At 40.0% G+C, this 24614-nt stretch overlaps 1 protein-coding gene across 2 annotated transcripts; it reads right to left on the reverse strand.

Annotated features, from left to right (window-relative positions):
- Window positions 1-3701: 3701 nt before the first annotated feature.
- On the reverse strand, window positions 3702-23981 carry men1 (multiple endocrine neoplasia I). Of its 2 annotated transcripts, none has more exons than XM_059355543.1 (10): window positions 23852-23981; window positions 21071-21538; window positions 19455-19663; window positions 17174-17302; window positions 16077-16117; window positions 15858-15945; window positions 12663-12799; window positions 7843-7987; window positions 6586-6759; window positions 3702-5003 (listed from the first exon to the last, which is right to left on the reverse strand). In XM_059355543.1, the coding sequence occupies exons 2-10, from the start codon at window positions 21504-21506 to the stop codon at window positions 4464-4466; spliced, it is 1899 nt and encodes a 632-aa protein (XP_059211526.1). In that variant the 5' UTR covers window positions 21507-21538; window positions 23852-23981; the 3' UTR covers window positions 3702-4463. The 2 variants fall into 2 exon arrangements, with proteins under 2 accessions (XP_059211526.1, XP_059211527.1); XM_059355544.1 differs by lacking the exon at window positions 23852-23981 and adding an exon at window positions 23728-23749.
- Window positions 23982-24614: the final 633 nt, after the last annotated feature.

Raw genomic sequence — 24614 nt, forward strand, 5'->3', positions numbered from 1 at the left:
AAACATTACGTATCTATTATAGTTATACTATACTGCTGTAGAGTTCACACAATGAATGAACTGCTCTTATTGCATATCAATTATCCAGCACAAAGCCAACCAAAGAAATGTGCTCTTTAATAATCTTGCTTCATTGATTTGCTGGTTCAGTCAGAGACACTGAGATTAAATGAAACAGATTTTTTTTTAAAGTCTAAACATATGGAAAACTAATGACATTAGTTTATGTTTAGTGCTAATGAGCACATTTTAACATGCCAAGCTAAGGTGGTGAAAATGATAACCAAGTCAAATGTTTGACTTCTTCATTCAAAATAGATGCCTGGGTCAGAGCACGCAAAACAAAAATCGAGGCTGATCGGATCACTTTTCGCCAGCTCCGCAATAAATGTACTGCACTAATTAAGAAGGCTAAATCAGAATTTTACTTATCCGAAACAACCAAAAATTTAAATGACCCAAGAAAATTCTGGAACACTGTAAAATCTGTTTCTGGTGCAATGCCCTCCACTGAATTGCCTAACTTTCTGGTTAAAGATGCAGTAAACCTCACCAACAAATGTGAAATGTTAAATTATTTTAATGAACATTTTAGCACTGCCGGGCACTTGTTTGATCTTTCTAACAGTAATTTTAAAAGCACCGTTTTATCTGATGAACCTTCTATAGCGACTCGTCTCCCTGTTGATTGCTCTTTCCGTTTTGAACCTGTGTCTACTTCTGAGGTCCGTAGTGCACTAAAAAACTTGGATTCCAAAAAAACAGCTGGTCCAGATAGCTTGGATCCATTTTTTCTTAAACTGGCTGCCGACTTAATTGCTGAGCCTCTTGCCAGTGTTTTTAATCTAAGCCTCAGCACAAACAAACTTCCGAAAGTTTGGAAGTCTGCATTTGTCCTCCCACTTCTAAAAGGAGGTGAACCCTCAATTGTAAATAACTATAGGCCTATCTCTAAATTATGTATTCTGGCCAAAATTTTTGAAAAATTGGTCTGTGATCAATTGAAGGATTTCTTGGAACTGAAGAATATACTAAATCCTCTTCAGTCTGGTTTTAGAAAGCAGCATAGCACTGTTACTACTGCCCTGAAAGTTTTAAATGATGTGTTTGAGGCATTGGATTCGAAAAAGTTTTGTGTGGCTTTGTTCATTGACCTGTCTAAGGCATTTGATACTGTGGACCATGATCTCCTATTGCAAATTCTATTCAAAAATGGTATCTCCAAGCAGGCTGCTTCTTGGTTTGCTCATTATCTGGGAAACAGAACACAATGTGTTCAGATGGCCGGAGTTAGTTCCTCCTTTCTTAAGGTCACAAAAGGTGTACCGCAAGGCTCAGTCTTAGGACCCATCCTTTTTACAATTTACATAAATAATCTGTGTGCCAACATATCAAATGCCTCATATCATCTCTATGCGGATGATACTGTTATTTACTGTTGTTCACATGCCATTGCTCAGGCTTTTGAATTTCTGCAATCTGCCTTTAATACAGTGCAGACTCGTCTGGAAAAATTGAAACTGGTTTTCAATGCTGATAAATCAAAACTAATGATTTTTGCAAATTCATCTACTCCGTTGGAAAATATTCCGTCAATCAAAACTGTCCGGGGTGAAACTCTTGAGCTGGTCACCAATTATAAGTACCTGGGCTTCACCATTAATGAAGAACTGTCCTTCAAACTGCACCTGAAAAAATTGATTTCAAAATTAAGGGTGAAGCTAGGTTTCTTTTACAGAAACAAATCATGTTTTTCCCTCAGGGCTCGGAAGCTTCTGGTCTCAGCCACCTTCTTGTCTGTACTTGACTATGGCGATGTTGTATACATGTCAGCTTCAGCCACCTGCCTACAATCTTTAACTCCTGTGTACCACTGTGCCCTGAGATTCATCACTGGCTGTAGCCGCCTCACCCACCATTGTGAACTCTACGCTAAAGCTGGCATGCCCTCCCTTACTGTAAGACGTCATACGCACTGGATGACCATGATCTATAAGGCTCTTCTTGGCCTGCTTCCCTTATACCTATGCACTTTCCTTAAGAGATCTGGTAGCCGTTATGACCTCAGATCCAATGATATTGTGCACCTTTCTGTCCCTCGTGTCCGGACTGAAAAAGGTAAAAAAGCTTTCAGTTTCTCTGCCCCCTCTGCTTGGAATACCCTTCAATCTGAGCTGAAACTATCAGAACTTATTCCTTTGGGAGCATTTCGCACAACTCTCAAAAAACGTCAATGTAAATCTTTTGCACAGTGCTCATGTTCCTAATTTGCTACTGTATTTATCACTGCTGCACTTTATACTGCTTATTTATACCACCTATTTACTCGCACTTTAGTACTTTTTAATATGTTGGACTTTTCGCTGCCTGTTTATTGTTATTGTTCGTCTGTCTTGTAACTTTTGACGTGCGCTGCTGCCTTCTTGGCCAGGTCACCCTTGTAAAAGAGGTCTCCATCTCAATGGGTTTTTTATCTGGTTAAATAAAGGTTAAATAAATAAAATAAAAAATACCTCACAATTCTGATCTAAAAACATATTGCCTTAGTACCTATATACTATATATATTTTTCTTTTATCATATCCAGTGGTGGAAGAAGTACGTCAGTAAAAGTACTAATACCACTGTAATGTGGTTTAATTTTAACATCTGTAATCAGTTTATATTCAACAGATTTTTTCATGTTAAATCTCGACTTGAAAAGCAACTAAAGCTGTAGGCTAAATGTAGTGGAGGTAAAAGTGTAATATCTACCTGTAAAATGTAGTGGAGTAGAATAAGGTACAAGTATAAAGTTATGTAAATAAAGTACAAGTACTGCAAAATCCCCCCTACTGCAAGACAAGTCCAACACCCTGCTCACATTCAGCTCGGTCAGCTCTGCCCTACAAAGTCTAACTGCAGTAGCTACATTTTTAAATGAACTCCTTGATGTCTGTTTTATCTTCTGACAAAGTTTTAGATTTCAATTTTGCTTTATTTCAGAGAAATAATGATGTAAAAATTGCAGTAACTACAAAATCCAACTCGAAACCAAAGCAGACCACAGTAAGTTCACTTTCCAAGGTATGCTTTGGATATATTTATGCATTTAAACTTAAAACTAAAGCAGTGTAGCCTTGTATCTCTTCATTGTTTTAAATAGTGAAGACAAGAATAATATATATACATTTATTTGATAGAAAGTGATTAAGTGAAAAAGTGAGATAACATGATATTAAGACTAAAATATAACATTACTTTATAATATTAAGTCTAAAATACACAAATCTTTGAATAGAGTTGTTAAACACATTTTTTTTTTTAAATACACTGATAAAATCTATTTGAAAATATTTAGTCATTGAAAACTAAATATAAAAGCTGAAAGAAGACAACAACATTATAGTTATTGCGCTCTGTTTTTGCACTGTTGTAAAAGGTTCTAATTGTAATGCAAAACCAGAGTGCAGTAACTACATTTTTGGGGTTAACGGTTAACTAAATCGTCATGTTTTTATAACATAAAAATGACATCATCAATACATGTAGAAATAAGTGTCATATCAGTTATCTACCTATAAGCCACTAGACTGGCCAGTTAAAACATGTTAAAAACTTGAAAGCAGTTTCCCTGAGTTGTACCTTTGCGTAGTTACTGCAGTTACTCTGTAGAGCAGAGCTGTGAACATGTGCTGTTATATCTGATACACGTCACCACGTTCTATTTCCATCAGGTCTTTATTACTTGCAGATACAAAAACAAGAACAAAAACCACAAGTCATCAAGCAAATAGGATGTAGCAGGGCCACCTAATGCGGCTCCGTGTCAACAGTGCATGGTCTTCCTGGTCTTCTCTAATCATTAGAAATAGGCCTAGCTTAGCTATTGTCAAACCTAAAGGCCACCTACTTTAGAAAAGAACAAAGGCAAAGTAAGGCAACAAAGAGCTAGCAAGAAAGAAGCTGTCGATAGAGCAGAAGTGGACAATGTTACACAGTAACTATCCTAAATTAATCACTTCCAAGGCTTCAGTCATGGACAGGTTCCTAATATTTACACATCAGTACGTTGTATTCTGGTCGTCCTCGTTACTTTGGCTTCAAACATCCACATGTAAGTTAATGAGAAGTTAATAGTCAGTGTGCAATTGGCTGCCAATTAAAACACAAACTAATGATGAATGAGTGCTTACAATCGATCAAACCAGGAAGTACCCCAGAAAATCTTTTTTTCTCTGTCTGTCAGTTCAATAGAAACAGAATGAAATGTTCACTCCTTCAGTTCAAACCTGATATGATGCTTAACTCAAGTGTGCAACTCAAATATATTGCTAGTAACAATGATATTGGCTGAAGTTGACCTCTGGATGAAAACACTGGTAAAAAGTTCCACAAACAAAGCGAGGTGAAGCGGGGTGTCCGTGCTGCTGTTCACAGTATGTCCTGCTCAGTCTCAACAACTTCTACAACAATCAGCAGCTCTACAGTGACTTGCGCTGGCGCTTCATGAAGGACATGGAGTAATCCCCGGCCGGCGTGCTCTTCTGTCTCTTCATCTGGACCTGTGATTGGGCGGTGAGCTGCAGCTTGATGGCGCTGGAGTTCACCTTGGCTGCACACAGCAGCTCCTTCATCCCCTTCATCTTCTCACTCTGAAAGGTGACAACAGGACCGGCCGGGGAGACCGGGGACACCTGCTGCTGGGACGAGGGGGAGGAGTCTGGGCTGGGGGAGTTAGGCTTTCCTTCAGCATCTCCGCCCCGCAGGCCCTGGGAGGAGCGGCGGCGGCCTCCTCCCTCTCCCACCTTCTTGGGCTGAGCTGCTCCTGCTCCTGCTCCTGCTGTGGCTGCTGGCTGTGTGGAGGGGGAGGTGGGAGCAGCAGTGGGAGGAGAGCTCTGCTCGTCCAGCTTGGACTCTCTCCTGGGACCTCGTCTGCGGCCCTCCCTGGGGTCGTCGCTGGACAGGTCGTCATCATCCTGGGACTCCGGCTCTTTGGTGATGATCGTCACCTTCTGACGCACCTTTGGCATCAGATCACACGCTCGTTATTAGCTTAAAAAATAATATCAACACACTCCTGCAGACACATTGTACTGCCTGTGGTGTATGGGCTGAAATATGTGCCACCAGAAACTGAATTTGACTGATTTATATTTGAATTTGAATTGCTTCACTTGAATAATTGCATTAAAAAACTGAATTTGAATCACATCATTTGAATTTGTATTGTTCAATTTGAATCATTGCATTGAAAAACTGAATCTGAATTGTAATTTGAAATTGAATTTATTAGTTTGGAACTGAAACATTCAGTTCTCACAATTCAAATCCAATTTTCTGCTACAAACAACCGGTAGTCGAGGCAGAGCAATCGAGCGCAGAAAACGGAGGTGCTGATTGGCCTAAGTAGTGATATGGCAACCGGGTGGCAACAAATGTTACAAAAAAAAAAAAAGAGATGCTGATTGGCCGAAGAGGCGCTCTGTGTATCTGTGCTCGATTGCTCTGCCTTGACTACCCCAGAAAATTGAATTTTGCGAACTGAATTTGAATTGTGAGAACTGAATGTTCAGTTCCAAACTAATAAATTAGGGCTGAACGATATGGACAAAATTTCATATCTCGATATTCATGCCAGATATCTCGATATCGATACGATACGATATGACTACGGCTTTCGGTGAAAACCAAGCATTTTTCAGAAAAATAAAAACATCATAATACAAAAGAGTGCAGTTTTATTGATTAGAACTCACTGCCAGTCATTAACATTAACATAAAGTCACTCAATAATAAATAAATTAAAAAAAATTAACATTTTACTGCAGCTCCGCTTTGACAATAAATAACCAATGCAGCAGCTGGTGGAAGGTGAAACATTGATCGTCGCAATTTTCGCCAAGCACGACCTGCACAACACCTCGCTCTGGTCGACATCATCCTTTCTAAATCCAAAATACCTCCAAATAATGGAGGATGATTTATGTTTTGGCACAAAATTAGATTCTGCACTGCCACCGGCCGCATTATCTTCTGCAGTCATGTCACTTTTCTTTCGTTTCTTTCGTTTTGATTTCCCCGCTGTGAATGTCCTGTGTGTGTGGCTGTGTGCGTCTCAGTCTACGTCTCCCTCACTCCCACCCTCCTATGTTTGTCAGTGGTTGGCTTCAGCTGTCGATCCACAGCAAGCATGAAATAAGCTTTGTGGTTGGCTGGCCGTAGTGGTGCGTTCAAGGGCAATCTTAAAAGTAATGTTTATGGTGACTGCCAGAGCTTTACATAATATATCGTTTATATCGTTGCTTTTCCGATATTAATATCTTGACTGTTCATATCTCGATAAAGATACGATAACGATATATCGTTCAGCCCTATAATAAATTCAATTTCAAATTATAATTCAGATTCAGTTTTTCAATGCAATAATTCAAACTGAACAATACAAATTCAAATGATGTGATTTAAATTCCGTTTTTTAATGCAGTTATTCAAGTGAAGCAATTCAAATTCAAATATAAATCAGTTTCTGGGGGCACATATTTCAGCCCATAGTAGGTGGTCATTTTGAAGTTCAAAGGCAGAGCTATTCTGGGGGTTTCTCACCTGAGCATCAAAGCGGCTCAGAGACTGGACCAGGTAGGTGGCCCAGCCCACATGAAGGACCGGCGTGGGACTGCCCTCCTCCCATTTGCAGATGCCATCATAGAAACACAGCAGGTGGGCAAAGCATTCTGGGTCCTGGAGTGCTGTGAGGGCTGCTGCGTGCTTGGGATGCTCCTGAAATCAGAGCATTCATTAGCCATGTTTCTATTAAAGTCCAAGCAAAGTCTGAAGTGCATGTCTTCAGTCTGTTCATGTTGTGAAGTGTATTAAGTATGTGCTTTTGTTGCTGAGGTTTGTTTCATTGTTTTTTCCTCCTTACCTCTCCTCACGTTGTGCTGTATTTCTTTTCTTTCTTTTTCTTTTCTTTCATCTCCCTGTCCTGTCCACCTCTGTCATATTGTATGTGTGTTTTAAGTATACGTTTGGACGGGTTGATGGCTAATCTCATTGTACTAGCACGCTGTAAAAAATGTCTGTCGATTTTACGGTGATAAACTGCTAAACCACCACAGTAAAAGACCGTCAAATGAAAAATGGGTTGATTCAGTTTCAGTAACAATGAAACACCGTAAATGTAGATATCAGCCAAAACAGCATTTTTTACTCCACTGTAAAATACACTGTGATATGTATTTAATGTAATATATACAAGCCACCACTGTAATTTTTGCATTTATCTTTTGTAAAAAAAACTTTTTCTCACTGTTAAATGTACTAAACACCATATTTCTAACAAAAATATACTGTAATATTTAATGGTGAAATCTTTAATTTATGCATTTTCATTAATAAAGTATTTTCTTGTCAATTATATGGCAAAACAAGAAACAGCGTTTCTTTTGATGGAAAAACCTTTCATTTATACAGTAAAAAATGGAATAAAATGGCAACCTTAAACGTGAAATCAACAGTGCCAATATCGTTTTACCGTAATATTAGAAAAAGTTTGACCCTATTTATTACGGTAAAGTTCTGGCAACCACAGCTGCCGTTTTTTTACCGTAAAAACAACAGGTTTTTTTTTTTTTTACAGTGTACTTGTTACTTTGTGCAATGACAATAAAGGCTTCTGATTCTGATTCACCACTGCAACAGGTAAATAAAAGGCCGTTCCTTCGTTTAAGAGAAATATGAATGCATGTACTGTGGATTGTGCACATTTATCTTGGAGCCTGAGCCAGTGCAGGGGAAATGAGCTGACCAGATACAAAGTTGAACGTGCTGGATTGCAGCCCTCCTCTGGCTGGGAGTACTTGCCTTGTCAGCTCCTTCTCCTCCCTCTCCTCCCTCCCCGGGACTCTCTGCAGCAGCAGCCGTCTCCTTTAGCAGAGTGGGGATAACATCATTTGCAATGTCAAAGAACTCCTTGTAGATCTCCTCGTCCTCACGGAAATAGTTATAGCTGTGAGAGCAGGTGAGAGGAGAAGGACTTTTAATTACAGCAGGGAGACAGTCAGAATATATCCTGAAAATGTAGCATTTCTTTTCATCTCATATAAAAGACATGATAATATAAAGTTGAGATGAAGAAAGGGCTGTTTGATGTGCTTCAGGATGGAATGCTGACTGCTGGAGGTACCGCACCAGCCCAGACAAGTGAATTCTGCTGCATAATCTACAAAGAATCCACTGTTATGATCACACACATTGCCTCTCCTTGTGCACAGAGGGCGAGCTCAAAGTGAGGAACAATGAGGGAGCAGGAAAAGGAAGCTGATGGATGGGGAGGGAATGTGTGGTCTGGTGGGTCAGTGCTGGTATTTTTAGCTGCAGCTCATGAACAGAGAGCAGAGAGTGTGAGGATGCTGGACACATCCTGGCTCAAACACCACACCCTCTCGCTATCTAACGGGACTGCTCTATTTGTGCTGGAAATCCACCACAGTGGAAAAAATCTCTACCAGATCCAAGATTCAGCTCAATACTGATCTTTGAGATGACATTTGAGATGATCAATTATGCATTTGGTATTATTTTTTGTAGTAGTCACAACACAAGTCAGAGAAGATAGCTGTGCGTTTACTGCCATCTGGTGTTCAAATGATGGAACAACAACTGATGCTGCTGAGGTAGGGGACGCTCACACACAGACAAGTTCAATTGGAATATTATATGATAGGATTTCTTCTCATCATTTTGTGAATGACAACTTGTCATACATATTGAATGATGGCCATTTTAAAATTAAGACATATGATGATCTTGCACATCCATTTGGAACCTCTACAATAGTCGTGTTTCTTTTAGGGGGAAGAGTGGCCACCAGGAAAGTCTCAGGCCACGTCCTCTCAAATGTCCGCTCACTCTGCGTGTCTCCATTACAAGTTAGCCCCCAGAGGGGTTTAGAGACTCTGGATGTGACGTATGGTTTTCGATCGTCGCAGCAAATTAAACACGGGAGACGCAACTGTGGCCGCCGTCGCTAACTGTGCACAAAGTCAGCAGCTGATCATAAACAAAGCAGCATGGCTAATTATGCACAGCGTCTCCGCTGATCATAAACATAGTGATCTTGAATTAACGGGCATCGCTAACTGTGCACAGAGTGTCTGGTGCTTGTTGTAAACAAACAGAGATCGATAAGTGAACACCTCCTGTGGCGGCAGCACATACACACTATACTGCTACAGAGCTAACTGTTAGCCTAATAGCAATTTGCACACTGGACGCTAAGGGGTTAACATCCCCTCTGGCTCTCCAGCTGGGAAAGACTGCTGCAGGAGGACTGTGCCGCTTTGACTCGTTCTTACTCTTCTTAACGAGCCGCCGGCCCCCGCAGCTCGTTAAGAAGAGTAAGAACGAGTCTCCCAAAGTCTCCAATAACACCAGAAAAAGTTGTTTTTTCTGCCAGTCGCTTTCTTTAAAATTAGTCACTAAGGGGGTCTGAAAAGTCGCTAAATATAGCTACAAAGTTGCTGAGTTGGTAACACTGCTTCACCGGCTTTTATAAATGCTGCATGTTGTTGTGGCGTCCAGTACTACGTCACATCCTGCTTATCGTTCTATCCAATCAGCAACCAGGCTGTTTTCAGGGGAGAAAAACAGCCCTGCTCTTCTAAAGGGATGAAAAAAAGTCCCATCAAAACGCTGCTCTGGGCGGCTCATATTTAAAAAACATTATGCCGAGTTAGACCCACCTCATTCCGGGAAATGGGCTGTAGTGGAGGCACCCTTAATCATGCAGACAACATCCCTTTTAGTTTAATCATATTTATCGGTAATATATAACTGTTAAAAACTGAAATATCAGAACCAGTCTGCTGTTGTTCTGATGAGGATTTAGCCTCTGGGGCAATGCCACTACCTCTGGAGTTCCTGTTAGACCCATTGTAGCTGACAATTATTATCGGCCGATCACAGATATATTGGGATCTGCATATGTTGTACGATATGTGCAAATATGAAAACTGTTTTTACAGAGCATATAATGCAGAAAATAATGTTCAGGGGATTCATGTGATATCATGTTTATTTTATTAATTATTTAAAAAAACAAGAAGAAAAAAAGGTCAACATTAACTAACATACTGTACTGTTTATTTATTTATATTGATCTTTTTTACCCCCACAGTTTTAATTGTTATGTCATTGTATGTATAATGTATAATAATGTTAAATGTTCTTTAATTATCTACATTTTTTGTTTGTCTTTTTTTTTGCTTTATTGGATAGTAGTAAATACAGATTAAAAGGGGGAGACGTGCAGGAAAGGGCTCCGAGCCGGAATCTAAGCCAGACTTGCTGCTTTGCGAGGACTAAAGCCTGAATGCTATGTGCTCTACTGATCAGCTGGAATGCCCTTAATGAGATGTTTTTTGTTTAATAAAGCAACCTACCGAGTACCTTTGTCACGTCATATCACTGCAATATACACAGAAAAATTTTCCATCTCAAAAACTTGGGTCGCCATATCAGTGACCCTGATATCATGCTCTAGTTCCAGTGTAGTCAACGGATATCTGGGCCAAGACTTGCTTTTTGTCTGATAAGTAACTTGAGACATGAGAATGGAGTTGGGAGTTGAGGTTCTAGCCATGTTTCCATTAAAGGTGAAGTGTATTTAATAGGGCCGGGATGTTAACACGTTAATTAAGATTAATTAATTACACAAAAATGAATGTGTTAAAAAAATTGACGCATTTTAATCACACTTATTTTTGCACCGCGGAACGTTTCTCACTGGATGAGTTTCAGGCGGACCGATTATACTGGAGCACCAACTAGCGTTGATGAGTTCAGACAACAACAAACCACAGTGAACATGAAGGAAGAAGCTGATGAGACCTTTGGTTGGCCCCGTGAATGATGGGACATTTAGTTACAAAAAACCAACGGATGGAAGCGTCGATAAGAGCATGGTTGTGTTGCTATGCAACAAGGAATTCACATATCACCGCAGCACATCCAGCCTCAAGTATCACCTCAATGCAAAACATATAGCAGCTAGCTGCTAGTGTGGTAGCTAGCGTGGATTGTGTTTTACTTGAAAAACCAAAGTATTATAGTTTACAGAAGGTCTACCTACCTATAGGCTACCTGCATTTCTGAAATGTACTATACTTCTGAATATGCTATTGCTACACTTAATGGCAAAAATTGCACTGGTCTGTTGGACTTGAACAAAAATAAACAATATTTTTGCTGCTTATGTATTCAGTCATTATTCAATGGTATACTAAAAATCCATGTGAAAAGAATTACTTCTCACTGTTCTCAGGTCAAATATTTATATGCGATTAAAATGCGATTAATTTCAATAAATTAATTACAAAGCCTCTAGTTAATTAGATACATTTTTTTAATCGAGTCCCCAGCCCATTTAAAGACAAATATCACTTTAAAGAAAATGTGCATTTGGGATGTTTCCATCAACTGGTTTAGAGCCAATTAAAAAAGCGATATGAACGTACGTTGGTCAGAAGATGGCAGTGTAATGAGTTTCAGTAGGCTAATCCGTCAGTAAACAGTTGAAGAAGAGAATGCGTGAAAGAGGGAAAAAAAAAAGGTTGCTAATGGGACGTCTTCAGAAAGACGCCGAGAGCGAAAACAGCTACTACGTCATGTTAATTAAATGTTTGCTATGTCAGAATTAAAAAATTAAAAAGCGTTTCCATCTCCCGTTTAGCGTTATAACTATTTTTTTTAAAAGACAAAAAACACCTCAAGCAAGTGTGAAAAAAAACATTTATCCACATTTTTGAAAGTTTTATTGAATTTTGGTATCATTTCTTATTAAGCGCAAATGTGGTCTGATGGGTTCTGAGATGACATTTTCAGCCTATGCATTCTGCCTCTTTAGCTCTCCACACGGACTGCTTACCTGCACGCAACCATCGCCCACTCAAACATCAATACAATGTATGATCTCGCACATCTTGTTATTGTGTAAGATGTTCTATATCGCATCAAACTATATTGTGTGATGTCTCCCATCCTCCCCGTGTTATTATATTATATGTTGTTTATTTTTATTTATTTATTTATTTTTTGTACGTATGTATGTGTGTATATATATAATTATTATTATTCTTTTTAATATTTTTACTATTATTATTATTTTATTTTTTTAATTAGTTATTTTATTTATTCTTGTTTATTTGTTTTCTCTCGTTAGCACTTCTTGCTTTGTTTGCCTATTTATTTTCATTGTGTTATACAAGTAAGTGAGCCATGTTATGTATATTTATATATATGTCGTAGCATCTGCCCCTCATCCACACACGCACACGCACACGCACACGCACACGCACACGCACACGCACACGCACACGCACACGCACACGCACACACACACACACACACACACACACACACACACACACACACACACACACACACACACCTGTGATGCCTCTGTGCAAATTGTTTATCATGTGGTCCACATGGTGTAGTGTATTTGTCTCTCATGTCACCTTGTTTGTTACGTCATTTCACCAATAAGAAAAAAAATTTCCTCAGTATTCATCTACAATGTTGAAAATAATAAAAATTAAAGAAAAACCATTGAATGAGAAAAAAACAAAAAAAACAAACGGGAATGTTGTACAATGTAATGTGTAAAAGCAGTGTGAACTCACTCCTGCATGACCTGAGCTGCCTCAGCCCAGGACTTGAGGGCCTCCTGCACATCCCTGTGTCTGTAGTGGAACCCAGCCAGGTACATGTAGGGGTAGATGTGCTCGTTGTTGTAGTACTTCTGAGCAGAACTCACAGCCTGAATAGAGACAAACACAGGAAGAAAGACTTCCTATCAAACATCCCGATCTGTAAACATATACAAGAAGCATTCGTATAACACTCCAGATTTTCAGTGCAGAAAATCAAACTGTTGTCACATTTACAGTGGCAAGAAAAAGTATGTGAACCCTTTGAAATGACCTACAATTCTGCATTCATTTGTCACAAAACGTGATCTTATTTGCATCTAAGTCCCAAGTATAGACAAACACCATGGCCCTCATTTATCAAACCAGCGCAGATCTGAGTGTATATGTGGTCTTACGACAGGGTCCACGTGTGACTTATCAAACGATCGTATCTCTCCAATCACAGCGTGAGAATGATCGGCTGTTGATAAATGTGGTGGCTCGAAACATGCGTCATTTAAATGTCACGCCCTCCAGAGTTTACCACACTGTAGGACACAATACGGCCAAAAAGAGGATTTTCCCCCCCTAAACTCACCTTTATTAGCAAAGTGCAGAGTTACAAATAACAACAGGAGGAAATAGACATATTACAGAAATACGCAGCGACGGAGGTTTCTGAAATAAAAGTTCTTATAGTTATAAACTCAAACAAGTTCAGTGAATATTTTACATTTGGAGCACGGACTTAAAAGTTTTCACAGCTTTTTGGTTGAAGGAGGTAAACAATGTTTAAAAGTAAGTTTTAATCCCAAAAGAAGAGGAATTTCTCAGAGTCAGAAAGTAAAAAGGGTTATGCATCCTGATATATAAAGCCTAATAATCTATATAATATCCTTCCTGAGTCTGAGGGATTTAATTTTAGCGAGGCAGTTTGGAGTAAATTGGCAGGTAATATTCCTGAGTTGAAGAGCGGAGTATTAGCGGAGGACCAGAGATGCAGCAGCTAGTTGCTAGCTGTTAATGACTGGTCTGCAGAAGAATGGAGAGAGCAAACGGAGTAAGGAAGGTCCAATCTCGAGGCAGACGAAGGCCAAGCCCGGGTAGAGACATTGGAGAGATAGCAGCTGGCGGCTAGCAGGCCTAGAGCCGGCTGATCGTATCTGCGCCGGGGTGGAAGAGGGCAGCAGCTAGTGGCCGCGGTGAGCAGACAGGACCAGACGAGGAGGTAAATAAATAAAGAAAAAATAGTGTGATCGTCAATGTGTGTGTAAATCTAATGTGTTAAATATAGATGAGTCCACATTTAATTCATTAGTAGGACAAAAACAACTAAATAAGGGCTACATTAAATGTTTTTTCATTTATTTAAATAAAAAAAATCACTACAGAAAAGTTTAAAAATAAAGGCTATATCGCTAGAATAAGGACATGTGTAACATCCCTCCTGCAGTATACACAAGTAACCTCACCTAGCGGTAACCTCGCCTAGCGGTAACCTCACCTAGAGGTAACCTCCCCTAGCGGTAACCTCCCCTAGCGGTAACCTAGCCTAGCGGTAACCTCACCTAGTGGTAACCTCACCTAGCGGTAACCTCGCCTAGCGGTAACCTCACCTAGAGGTATCCTCCCCTAGCGGTAACCTCGCCTAGCGGTAACCTCACCTAGAGGTATCCTCCCCTAGCGGTAACCTCGCCTAGCGGTAACCTAGCCTAGCGGTAACCTAGCCTAGCGGTAACCTCACCTAGTGGTAACCTCCCCTAGCGGTAACCTCACCTAGTGGTAACCTCCCCTAGAGGTAACCTAAAAAGAGATCTCAGAAGACCTGCGATCAAGAATTGTTGATTAGCATCAGACTGAAAGGGGTTACAAAGTAACCTCAAATACTTTAGGTGTTCACCAGTCCACAGTGGACCATTGGTCTGGTCCACTAATGGAGATGATTTAGTACTGTGGCTACTCTCCCTAGAAGTGGGCGCACAGCCAGGATCACTCCAAAGGCCCAACGCAGTAAGTAACAAGTAAAGACTTGAAGGAGTCATTGGAACTTGTCAACATCTCTAGTCATCTCTAGTCTACCACACACAAGATTGAACAGACATGGCGTCCATGGCAGGACACCACAGAGGAGACCGCTGCTTTACAAAGCAACATCACTGCATGCCTGAAGTTTGCCAAAGAGCACCTTGATGCTCCACAACACTACTGGGAAAATGTTTAGTGGACTGATGGAACTATGGTGGAACTGTTCATGAAGAACACGCAGCACTATGTATGGTGTAAAAAGGGCCCTGCATTCCAACATGAGAACATCATCCCAGCAGTGAAGTATGATGGAGGGAGCATCATGACTTGGGGCTGTTTTGCTGCCTCAGGGCCTGGACCACTTACTATCATTGAGTGGAAAATGAATTCCCAATTTAATCAAGGTATCCTACAGGTTAATGTCAGAGTGTCTGTCTGCCAGCTGAAGATCAGTAGAAGTTGGCTGATGCAGCAGGATAATAACCTAAAACATCAAAGTAAATCTACTACAGAATGACTTCAAAAAAGAAAATCTGCCTTTTAGAGTGTCCCAGTCGGAGCCCAGACCTCAATCCAACAGAGATGCAGTAGAATGACCTCCAGAGAGCCGTTCACACCAGACATCCTGAGGATATGTCTGAGCTGAAGCAGTTCTGAAGCAAGAATGGTCCAAAATTCCTCCTGAACGTTGTTCAGGTCTGATCAGCAGCTATCAGAAGTGTTTGGTTGAGGTTATTGCTGCTAAAGGAGGTTCGACCAGTTAATAAATCAAGGGTTCACTTACTTTTCCACCAGCACTTTGAATATTTAATGGATGTGATCAATAAAAACATGAAATATTATAATTGTTTGTGTGGTATTAGGTTAAGCACATTGTGTGTGTCTATACTTGGTACTTAGATGCAGATCAGATCACATTTTATGGCAAATGAATGCAGAAAACCAGGTCATTTCAGAGGGTTCACATACTTTTTCTTGCCACTGTATGACAAGCTGGAGGCAGAAAAATATATGTTAGAGTCCAAGACGGTTTACATAAAACTGTTTTTATAAAGATTTTAAAAAGTGTTAACATTTTGGAAAATATTGAATCCTAAAACAAACATGTCCCAACATGCTTCCTGTCTTGCAGCTGTGTAACTTGATGGAAACCTCTTTTACCTTGAGGTGGATTTTCAGAGGGTTCTCCTTGCCAGGGATTGGATCCTGGTCTTCAAGGTCTGCCAGAGTGCCCATGGCCATAGGGTACCTGGTACACAGAACAGGAGATTAGCACACTTGGGCTCTTCACAGTGGGCTCTTCACAGTGGGCTCTTCACAGTGGACAGTCAGTGGGAAGAGATATTTCATCCCTTCCTTACTTCATCAACAAACCCTCACCTGTCCAGGTCTCCTCGATCGTACAGCAACCACAGCAGTTTCTGTTCAATCAGGGACAAAGAGAGAAGGAAGAGATCAGAGGGAGTGACACATGACGCTCATGAAAAGAGATCTAACAAACATGGAGAATCCAGTCACAGTTCATCATGGTATCTTGACAACAACTGAAATACCTGAAAGTATGATCAGTTTGGTGTCGGATCTGCTTTGCTTTCACAGTGCATAAGGGTTTCACAACCAAAGTCCATTCGGTTAGTCCCAATCAGAGTGAAATTGATACTTTTGGTTCGTTTTGTATTTATTCTGGGGTGCTTTCAAATTGCACAAATGTAAGTGGACCCACAAAAATAAATTGCAGATTACAAGTGCATGTTTTTTTTAACCATTTTTCTATAAATTCTGATTAGTGATGCAATTCTCCAAACTCATTTATTCACAGATGAATTCTTGATTGAAAGAAATAATTAAATAAAAATGATTTAGGGCAATTCTATGTAGCTATGGGGCATCTGTGGCTCAGTCGATACGGCTGATTGGAAGGTTGGTGGTTCGATCCCTGACCATTGCAGCCTACATGTTGAAGTATCCTTGAGCAAGACACTGAACCCCAAATGTCTCCCGATGCTGCGTTCATCGGTGTGTGAATGAATTCCCAATGGTGGCAGGTGGCCCCAGTGTGCCCTGGTAGCCTCTAACACCAGTATGAAAGTGTGTGTGAACGGGTGAATGAGCGTAGTGTGTAGTGTAAAACGCTTTGGATAAAAGCACTATATAAGTGCACTCCATTTACCATTTACCAAACATTACAGAAAATCTTGACGATGTTTGAGTAAAAAAAATGTAAGCAAAGAGAATGAAATCCAGCTCAATTGGTGCAAAATTGAGTCTGAGTAATTAAAAAGGGGAAAAACATTCTAGCTGCATGACATGAGAAAATGATCAGGGGAATTTCCAGTGAACTGTTCAGTTTCAGAGAGGCTCTCTGGTATTCAGATCACTGCTTCCTCCAGTGGCTTCTGAGAAACTCAAAGCTGTGGTTTGTTCCAGGAAGCAGATTATGTAAGAACGTAGTGTACTCTGCAGGTAGCAGCGCTCACCTGTTGTAGCTGCAGGAGCTCCGAGCTGTCAGTGTGCAGGTCCAGTGAGGGGTTGATGGCACACACCATGAAGGCCACCTCCATGTTTCTGTCACATTTCATGTAGGAGCCCTTCAGATACAGCCAGCTCTGAAGGAGGAAGAAGGAGATTAACAGGAAAGTGAATATCACAATCACAGGAAGTAAACATTAAATACTAAACATTATTAGTCTGTTATTCTATTATTAAACTTTTCCATCATAATCTAACTTCTTGTTTATTTAGAAATGTTGGAGAAAGATTGCAAAATATTACAAATGGGATATTTCCTCATAACAACAAAAATACAGTGCTCTGACACTAGTTCTTCACTGTTCGTCAAAGCGGGGGCCGCGGAAACTTTGATTCATGTTTTTGAATATATGTTTTTTTTGTAGATATGGACCAATAAGTAACTTTATCCAGCCTTCAGATAGCTTTTTATTACAATTCAAGCACTTTTTAAGCACTTTCAAGGTATTTTAATCAAGTATTTTCAGACATTCCAAGTCTTTATCATGAATTTTGTTTTTTTCCCAGATGTTTATGTTAACGTTGTTTGTAGGTTTTAATTGTGATTAAAGAATCAAGTGAGGACTTTTCCTGCTATGAATAACAAGTGAACACAAGAAAAAATTATGACAAAGCTCTAACTTTATTTTAAATATGAAACGACTTTTGGTTTACATGAGTGATTGTGTAGATGAAACAGCAGAATATTTTGATTATTTTTCAATGAGCATATTCAAATTCAAGCACATTCCTTACCTTGAAACCTAAAATGAAGTATTCACCGAACTTCTCAAAACCCTGTTTTTCACTGGACAGTTTTGGTGACATAATCCTGTTTAATTAGTTCTAGGTGAGCTCAAGAGGGGGAATACAATTAGCCTATGGCTAAGCCCCGCCCCTCCACTCACTCGGACAAACAGTCAACATTGGGTGACAGGCGCTATGGCAGCTGTCACGTAGGAGACATTTCACAGGAGGCAATTGATCAATTTTGGAGGACAAGCCTTTTTATCTCCGTTAGTTTGGTGCTATAGTATTTACATGAATCATTCAGCACAACATTGCTAACACTTGCTATCTTGGTTATTTACAGATAAGTTACTGAAGCTAAGCTCCAAAAGTAAACATTAGTATAACTAGAGCCCTTTGGACAACAGCTAACGATCATGTAGGATTGCCAGAATACAAAAACTAGCAGATAACAGGCCAATGATGTACAACGCAGCCAGAAGCTAACGTTAGCCTAACGTTAGAAAGGGTTAGGCCAGTGGTTCCCAAACATTTTCTGCTGAGTTTTTCTGAAGAAATCAATGTGCTTGTCTTTGTTTTTTGGGATGTGAACTCTCCAAGTGGCGTCTTAACTTGTTCGGCTTCATACTGTCAGAAACTAATATTTTGAGACACACAACACACTCTCTTCATTACCCATCGTTGTTCTGGTGAAGCCGAGGGCCAGATATGCCTCATCATACTTTCTTGTCTTTGTTTTAATAGTTGTGACATTCGGTGTGGATTCATCTCCTGTTTTTCGTTTACCAAGCTGAACTTGCACAAACTTTTCCATGATGTGCTAGCTAGCAGTGAAGAAGAAAAATGCATAATTTATATTTAGCCTCACCGCCCCCCTGTCAAAACTCCGGACCCCCCAGTTTGAAAACCACTAGGTTAGGCTAACGTTAGCTAACTTTAGCCTAAAGTTAGAAAGGGTTAGGCTAACTTTAGCTAACGTTAGGCTAACCTTAGCTAAGGTTAGCTAACGTTAGAAAGGGTTAGGCTAACGTTAGAGATGTTAAAGATAACTTTAACATCTCTAACATCTAAACAGCTCTAGCACAGTGACAATATTTTGCCTAAAATACGTTGTTGACTTTTTTTTAATCCACGTTTAGTTGGTGTTGTGATCTAGCGCATAACTTTGTGGCTTGGGAAAGGGTAGAAAATCGACCCCGTGGCCCAGCTTCTCAGGATACCTACCTCGGAGTTGCATGTACCCCATGCACACCGTTTGACCATTTTAAACTTAAAATGCCATAGGTCAATTGTGCTTACTGACAGCAGGTCATGTTGCACAATATTGAACCTCATGTGTTTAGTGATCTTTTCTGGTGTTACAGAGAAATAAACGATGCACTGACTCACACACAATGTAATTACTATTATGGATTAAGGATTTGAACAATGACTGAAGTGTCTTCAAGTGCTGTTTAATAGTCTCATCGCTATATTCCAGGTGATTAGAGGAAGGCTCACCTTCTCATTGACTCCTGCTGCGACTGTTTGTCCTCGTCGATCCTCGTTGCCCTTTCCGTGCCATGTGACCTCGGCCGTCTCTTCGCCGTTTTTGCTGAAAATCACCCAGGCGTGGTCCTCAGACAGCGCCAGGTGGACGTCCTTCAGACCAAGAACCTGACAGGCTGCCACCACTGCGAACGCCACACCGGAGCTGTCCAGTTTAGTACCTGGTTCAAATTTAACGCAGAATTATTTTCATTAATTTGACATCATAATTTAATTACAGTTGATTAAAGTCATGACAAACATCTGTATAAAACCTATTTTATTGTAACTAGGGTTGCAAAAGAAGCTGGAAACTTCCCACTGGGAATTAAAGGAAATTTATTGGAAGAAACCGAGAATTTACAAAACTGAAGGTTGGCCCTTAAAAGGAAACTTAATTTGAGTTGAATAAAATATATTTTGGCATGATTTTGACTAAAACAACCAGATTTCATGCAAGTACACTTCCATGAATCACACTGCTTACTGCAGGGCTACTGAGGCCACGCCCCCTAACTCAACAGTCATGTTTTTGTTGTTCAATGAAAGAATTGATTTTTTTAAATGGTATTATTTCGCATGTACATCTAGTTGTGACTAGGGGTGCACCGATCGATCGGCGCCGATTTCCTTAATTTTGCGGGATCGGCCGCTCTATCTAGCGATCTTATCTACCTGGAGGCCAGCTCGTTAAGAAGAGCCGCCGTTATTGGCAGTTAGCTACAGTTAGCTCTGTAGCAGTACAGTGTGTATGTGCTACTGCTACAGGAGGTGTTCACTTAGCGATCTCTGTTTGTTTACAACAAGCACCGGACACTCTGTACACAGTTATCAATGCTGGCCCATAGACTGCCGTGGAAAACCCTCTCCTCAGTTTGTTTCTTCTTCTACAGTTTGGCATCTAGCAGCCACACTGTGTCATCAAATGCTACGCTGCCCCCCTGTGGAAGGCACCAGTAATACAACTTTTTTTTCTTCCAGATATGATGAACTATTTGATTTTTTATGACTTAATGACTATTTGAATATTCGAAAATCGATGCCCTCCCTAGTTGTCTGTATGTTGTACAGAACAAAAAACACTTTATGGTTGTAGTTCTTTTGTTAGTTTGTCCTGTAAATTGTTGCTATTTATTTTAAGTTCAATATTTTATTAACTACCTCAGACATTGTGATTTCCTTTATTTATTAAAGAAAAATACTGCTGTGTTATTGTTTTTCAATATAATAAGATTCAAACATTGAAGGTGTATGCTGTGAGTTATAAAAAAATCGGAATCGGCCAAAATCGGAATCGGCAGGCCAGGCTTTTTAAAAATCGGTGATCGGCCAGAAAATTGCAATCGGTGCACCCCTACTTATGACAAAACAAAACGTTTATATTTATGTTTGGACATGATACAGTTTGTTTAGATTACCCCCAATTTCCAGTTCATTCCCATTAATTCCCATAGATTCCCATAATTCCCGTGAAAAGCTTCCGATTTGGAATATTCCCCAAATACCCTAGTTTAACACTCGTGGAAATTTACTGAAATCCCCCCCCCCCCCCCCTTGTGAGCCCAATTGTAAGACATTTAAGGGCGTACCAGTGATGAGACTGAAGAGGGACTGGATGTGGGCCCGGTCTTTGAAGTAAGAGCGGCTGAGACTGTTCCAGATCACATCTGACACTTTCTTCACCAGCTCCCTGCTGGAGCCTGCAGCAGTCCTCCGGTACTGGGACAGGTCCACAGCACCGCGGATCTGGGCCGTAAACCGCTCATACAGTGCAGAAATCATGCCCAGCTCCACTGTGGGGAAGCAGGAGTTGGGACAGTCTGGCTCCAGTGGTTCAAACCGGACCCCCGGAACGTTTATGGGGATGACCCGGTTCACAGCTAGGAAATGCTCTACAAAACCCAGGACCAGGGAGAGAAGGGCTAGGTCTGGCTCCGACTTGCGAAGCTCAGCATCAAAGAGCTGAACCACACCGTCGATCCCCCGCAGGGGAAAGTGCTTCTTCTGGGCTGCGTGCAAACCCATGACGTCTGTCAGTCACTCAGAGCTCTCCTCACCTGCAGGAATCAATGCAGGAAAATATCGATATAGTTAAAAAAATGTATTTCTTATTTTTTCTTTATGTGAATGCTGCCCTTACTAGGGTTTGTCATATTTAGTTCTTTTGTAATTAGTTATTCTTTTCTCATATAAATATATTTCTTTCAGAAAAAGATTGGCCTATTTTTTTTCATAGGCTATTTTTTATTTAAATGTTAAACTTTATGAAGCTTTGATTTAAAAAAACGTACTCCTGTTGTTATACAGTATTTATGTTCACTTAAATAAACGGTTTCAATGAAACTACTTGTGACATGTCATATTTGGACTTTGACTTTTATTGTTTGCTCTCACTTTTAAATAAAAATATCAGGATATTTATCGTATATTGATATTCACCCTATTGGTTCCTTCTAAAGACAGAAATCTTTAAAAACAAGCACACAACTGTAGCTTTTAGATCCCGACAAATATATCGGTTGACCAATATTATAGATCAGTATTAGTGTATATGCTGTCTGATATGTGCCGTAATAAAAACATTTTTTGACACAATACCCCCCCCCCCTTTTTTTTAAAAAGTCAGCAATTGAGTGAAACTGAACAGTAAAGATGTTTATTTAGCTAGTTATTTTATTCTCACTTAACATTTATAAAATTGGATGACAATATAATTGATTGATTGTATAATGTTTTACAATGTTAAATATTATCTAATAAAGTATATGTTTGAGAAAGAAGCTCTCTGGGCACATTTGCGGTGATGAAAAATCGTTACACAATTCACAAAAAAAAGTATATTTTCATTCCATCTCAAAATATAATAACTATATTGGCCGTCATATTAGTTATCGATGAATTTTACCCTCTAAAATCAGCATGGGCATCAGTCTCAAAAATCCCATATAACTCGGGCTGTAGCTTTTAGTAAACATTATTCAAACAGGAGGGCAAAGTGCAATTGTTCAGGACTATTTTCAGCAGTGGATTAATCCACATTTAGTGAGCATTTGGGGCAGCAGGATGTTACATGTGGGACTGAGTTAAAATAAACTACAGCGTGTGTTCATGGTAATGAAGGAACATGATACTCAGTGTAACCCAGTGCAGCTCACTGATGCATTTTTCATAGTTTAAACAACAATTAGAGTTCTAGAGGAAGAGGATGTATCGGCCTTTGATACACAGACACAATACTTGTTAGTAGATACATTCACTGTTGGTGTGGCTCAGTATAAATATATATATATATATATATATATATATATATATATATATATATATAGTATGTTTGTCAAAACATACTATATACATACTATATTCATATAGAATGATAATGATATTGGTTATAATCAATAAAAACATGGAAAATGTCTAGATATCAGCTCTTCAATCTAACTTTTATGAGCCATTTCTGTTGTTATCATTATATTTGTCCAAACAAATGTACGTTTAGTTGTAAAAGCCATTAAAATGAACAAACTGAAGAAAACAATGGGTGGTCTAATAATTATTACACGACTTTATATATTTCTTAAATATGTGACGAATCTGCTAAATGAGGCAGAAAACAGCTGCGCAAACCAGTACGGGCACCAGGTACTCTGGAAACCGGTTAGGACACAACACCGGTGTTGATAAACATTCTGTTACTAATCCCAGCGATTATAATGTTGCCCGTGTTATTATAAGTGCCGCACGATAAACAAATCCAAGGTAAACATAGCAGTGATCCAGAGCGGAGCGGCTTGGCTGGTTGCATAATGCTGCTAACATGGATCTATGGATCTATGGCGCTATGGTGGGCGGGGCACTCAATGCTACACCACGGCTACACTCAATGCTACACACACAAGCTTTTATAGCTTCGGGATTCCCATTATTACCACAAAATATCTCCGCAACGTCACAGATGCTTACGGTCTTTGAGTACAGACCGAAACACTCTATTAGATGAGTTAATGTATGAGCCCGGCTGGTTGACGGAGGCTAACTAGGCTAACTTTACTAAGTAAAGTTAACGTTAGCCGGTCATTTAGGCTCGCTAGTGTGTTGAATGGACCCTTCGTTGTTTAATAATTGAGTACAAGTACAGAAATATCCCTAACAGACAGTTAGCGGCGCACCGTGACACTCAGCTGGCTGAATGACGGCTGTTGTCAGAAACAGCTAACAGGCTAACGAGCTGCTAGTTAGCTAAACTCACCACTTCAGGATGCTTCTTGTCTCTAAGCTCCCCGCCAAATAAACTGCCACAATATGACGCAGCACTGACTCATTTTGAGCTCTTAGCAGCGCCACATTAGACCACTGTGTTAGAGATTACATACCCGTTTTCTCACAGCCTCAGCCACATGTTTTTGTTTGTGTCCCCCTTCTTTTGCCGCGCAGTTCAGTCTGCTCCAGAGGCGTCACAGCGTGTTAACGGTCTCTGTTTGCGTCCCGGAGCAGATCTCAGAACAACATGGCGCTCGCGCTCAGGGGCAGTTGAACGCCCAACCGCCCATCCCTACGGTTAGAGATCTGAGGCACTTCGACTACGGCTTCCTCCTCATGCATGCTGGGAAATGTAGTTCATAGGATAGATATAAGAAAGGATAGAAGGCTGGAGGCGGCGGCCATCTTACCACAGGCCGTATATAACATCAGTGTACGGGGCATGCAGCATTTAAACAACCACAGCTTGATTCATTTTAAACCGACTTTCAAACGGTTTGGTTTGTTATAAACCTCAGAGTTGTGGTTACGTTCCTGCATACTCAAGAATAAGTTTAACCCTCTGTAATCTTGGGCTATTATGTCCGTTAAAAAATCAGTTAAAAACTCTTACCATGCCATGTTGGTATCAGTTTTTTCAGCGCAACCTCACCTATATGTCCTGATAATTAATTTGCAACTTTGACTTACTTGTTCAAACTTTTGTACCCAAAAGAAAGAAAGGAAAACATCAAATGTTGCAAATATAAACACAGGTTGCATATATAACATATCACAGGTAAAATGAGGATAATATCTAGTTACATTTTTATACTAAACATATTTGATATTAGTTCCTGTTTAACTTGGCCGAATATCATCAAAAAAAATCTGGCA

This window comes from Centropristis striata, chromosome 17, assembly GCF_030273125.1.
Source record: "Centropristis striata isolate RG_2023a ecotype Rhode Island chromosome 17, C.striata_1.0, whole genome shotgun sequence".
Taxonomy (NCBI): domain Eukaryota; kingdom Metazoa; phylum Chordata; class Actinopteri; order Perciformes; family Serranidae; genus Centropristis; species Centropristis striata.